The sequence below is a fragment of the Ylistrum balloti genome, unplaced genomic scaffold, assembly GCF_031769215.1.
Source record: "Ylistrum balloti isolate Yb309-2 unplaced genomic scaffold, AGI_CSIRO_Ybal_v1 Utg371740, whole genome shotgun sequence".
Taxonomy (NCBI): Eukaryota; Metazoa; Mollusca; class Bivalvia; order Pectinida; family Pectinidae; genus Ylistrum; species Ylistrum balloti.
Genome location: NW_026782874.1, coordinates 584,861 through 588,684, shown reverse-complemented (window position 1 = coordinate 588,684; position 3,824 = coordinate 584,861). Strand labels below are relative to the sequence as shown.

The window sequence follows — 3,824 nt, the reverse complement described above, 5'->3', positions numbered from 1 at the left end:
TTCCATCAGACCTACGCATCTGCGTATGAAAGATTTTTATCTTACCTATACACATCTTTATTGAGGACTGTAAAGAGACCTACCCATTTGTGTATAAAGGACTTTCATCTGACCAACACACCTGTATGTAAAGGACTTTCACTAGGCTTACGCACATATGCATACGGCATAAAGCACCTCCATCAGGCCTTAACACCCCTATATAAAATGACTTTCACCAGACCTACATACCTATAGTCAATAAGAACCTCCATTTGCCTACTGAAAGGGTAACGACTAGTAAAATCCCTCCAGGTGGAGTGGCCTGCTGGGTGCTTTTGATAGTAGACTTCATTGTGAAAGCACTATCAAGCCACATCAGTTCCACACTATCAAGAGGAGGTTTCATAAACATATCGCAGCCTTCAAAAAGAAACACACCTATCATACATACATAGGGAGGTCGTGAAATTATCATCGATGTTAATAGGACGTTAAACAAAATAAACCCAAACCTACACATATACATATCAATGACATCTATTAGCCCTACACATATAACAGTCGCCAATAAAGTATCTGTAGACAAAAGATACCGATATACAAATGCTACCAAGGGTTTTACAATTGGATGAAAGTTTCATCCCGGAACCGTAAACCTGTGAGGTTAACTACATTCAACCACGTACAAGTCAGTCCGACCATTAAACCTGATTCCTGGGACTCAACTACCTCACGCTATACAGTGACGGAGTGTGAGTCGAGGGCTACAGGGGGTCTGTGATTCGGGGTTGTTAAATCTATTCCTCACTGTTTGTGCAGAAGTTCTTCTTGTTGCTGGACGGAAGACACTATTCAACTATTGGAACTTGCAAACCGAATGCAAACCTGATGAATGCTAAAATAACAATACTGACGGGCTGTCGTACAATGTGGTCTTCTGGTGACGTTTACGGTCATCTGAAATCGATTCCATCGTCGAGAAATGACATTCTGTGACACACAGATATATGCAGCCAAGGTTCGTTTTGAGTCCTGCTTGCAGCATCCCGACTGTTTGGCCAGCCTCTGTAGCTGTCATGTAAAGTATCATGCTAACAAATGTTTAAAACAGGATGCAAAATGACAGGACATTCAGAAGAAATACTTTTTTATTGACTTGACACACAGCCTTTCAATACAACTGCAATTGACAGTTTGATTTAACCCTGAATGAATTCCATCAAACACACACGTGTATTTGATTGAACCCCATCAAACGCACACATGTATATATGTATGAATTCCATCAAACAAACACATATGTATTTGATTGAATTCTATCAAACACACACACCAGTATTCGATTGAATTCCATCAAACACACACATCTGTATATGAAAGAATTCCATCAAACACACACATCTGTATATGAATGAATTCCATCAAACACACACATCTGTATTTAAAGGATTTCAATCCAGTCTTGTAATCGAGATGTACAAATTGTATATCGTGTATTCTATTAACTCTAACTTCTGTTGTAATTACGATTGTACAATCGGTAGATTTGGTATATTAAGTCTGTGAAAGCTAGAATATATACAATACATCTATATAAGTATCACTACCGCTTTTACAATTTTTGAATTCGTTGGCTGCCGCCCTATTTTTAAAACTCGTCTTTTAAACTGTATTATTCTCCAAAATTGCTTCGTGAATGCCTCCATTATTTGTGGAAACCATCTACACGACCCGAGCTGTTGCGAGGACGTCAAACAAAAGAAAACGCACTAACAAACACGTATGATATCTATGGTGTTTTATAATTAACCTGTTTAAACACATGATACTTGCAAACGTTCTACAATTTCCACAAACTAACTTATACGCTTTGACGTTACATACTAATCTTGCTTTAAACTATCATTTATTTTCAACGAAGACCTTGAGAATCGATTGCTTAAAATAGGATATTTTACACTAATCACATCCAAATATTTCATCATCCAATATCGAAAATGAGAATATCGACGTCCAGGAAAGTGTATTCAATTTAACAGTCTATAGAGAGGCACGGAATCAATTATCTAGATCACAGATACAAACACAAGGAAAAGGCCGGAGAGTGCCGCATGTAATACAAAAAGGATAAAAAGATATGCCATCTTAATGATAGATAGAAATCTCTCCTTTTTTTTGGGGGGGGGGTGGGGAGGTTCGAACGAAGCTTACTTAAAGCAGTTGTTGTTTGAACAGTGACGAAACGTTTACACAAAGATACAACGATTATAAATACTCACGTGTTTAAAACGAATAACTACTATTCACGTTGGAATGAAAAGGAGTCTCTCATAATAGTGACCTCAGCCGATTTTCTTATGAGAGATCAGTCTCCAGAGGTAGTCAATACAAATAACACTATAGTTAACACAATGATCAGAGTCTGGAATATTATGAAGTACATTTTGTCTAAATAATTTGCTATATTATTCCATGTAACATTTCCAGGAGGCTGTATATCGGCCATCTTGTCCTTCCTGTCTTTAATTTCATCTATTGGGGCTTGAATGGTTGATGGATGATTCATCTCAGTGTTTTGCTGGGTCATATCAGAGTCTTCCAACATTTCATCACGCACTTGTCTGTTTGACTTCAGCAGAAATGATAAGTTGATGATCCATTGTGGCACTGAGCCTTCTTCCTTTTCTCGTATTCGGATTTGACAGACGTTCGTGGTGACGATGATTGTGCTGATGGCGAGAAGAGACAGTATGTAGAAGGAAAGGTAGGACATTGGTTCTGAAGATTCAGGCATCTTGTCACTCACAACAGTCATGTACACAGTGAAGGCTAGCAGTACTGTGATACTGTATGAGGAACGCTCCCCTGAAGAGAATGGCAGAATGAAGACCAACGGATTGATCAGAGACAACATGATGATCGGCAAAATAATGCTCACCAAGACATTCAGCGATCTTCTTTTCAATATGAAGTGAAATTCTGCGATATCTGACATGAGGTGTTGCACACTGGCTTTTGATCCTGTAAGAATATATTCACTATTCTGATGGAAGTATGTTAGTAACACTGTAGGTGACAGTATTATAAAGGAAACTTCACTTGGAGTGTATCCATAAGCAAATACTTCTATTTTACATGTTTGGGTATCAAAGGGAAATTTGCTTACATTTGGTATACACAGTCCTCTTAGCATTCCTCCTGGAGACCAACTCACGTGTCCAGCAGATGTTACCCTTATCTTGAAATCCTGATGTCCAACAGAGAAATCTTCAGATAACGGATCAGTAATAAATAGATTTGGTCGCCATATTGTATTCTGAGAAATTGTGGTTTCCGTCAAATTGCCGAATGCATTTGGGTCCCATGTTAGTCTTTCGTCTGTCCATGATAATATTAGTCCTCCCGAAACGGATATGACTCCAGCTATTTCGTCAAAACTGTTAATGGAGATCAGAGAAAATAAAATCGAGGTGAGGACCGGTTGGTCCTGGTCTTGAACTGGGCGTAGTTCAGTGTTGTAAGACGCGAAAAGGTTCTGTAACAGAGAGTCTGCATCCTTGAGGGAAGCAGCCCAACTTGTACTGTATACTACACTTAACAGTATAAAGTAAATGCATACCATTTTCTCGGAGTACCTGACTGATGGACGTGTTGTTGGGATAGGTATTGATAGACTTCTCTCTAGTCCTAGTAGTCGTTTGGCCTGTGTCCTTAGGGTCCTTAAATAGTGTTATCTTCAGAAGAAACACATCAGTCTATCTATAAGTTAATTGTCAATTTAAAACCATACGAGCGCATATAACAGCAAGCCTTCAACTTGCCGAAGATACAAGTATAGCGAG

At 38.7% G+C, this 3,824-nt stretch overlaps 1 protein-coding gene across 1 annotated transcript; it reads right to left on the bottom strand.

The window, feature by feature from the left end:
- Positions 1–2,347: 2,347 nt before the first annotated feature.
- LOC132563470 (acetylcholine receptor subunit alpha-like) lies at positions 2,348–3,604 on the bottom strand. Its single transcript, XM_060228227.1, has one exon. The coding sequence runs from the start codon at positions 3,602–3,604 to the stop codon at positions 2,348–2,350; it is 1,257 nt and encodes a 418-aa protein (XP_060084210.1).
- Between the last annotated feature and the right edge of the window lie 220 nt (positions 3,605–3,824).

Excerpts from the sequence above, each read along its gene's own strand:
- LOC132563470 (XM_060228227.1), bottom strand. The coding sequence starts at position 3,604 with ATGGTATGCATTTACTTTATACTGTTAAGTGTAGTATACAGTACAAGT.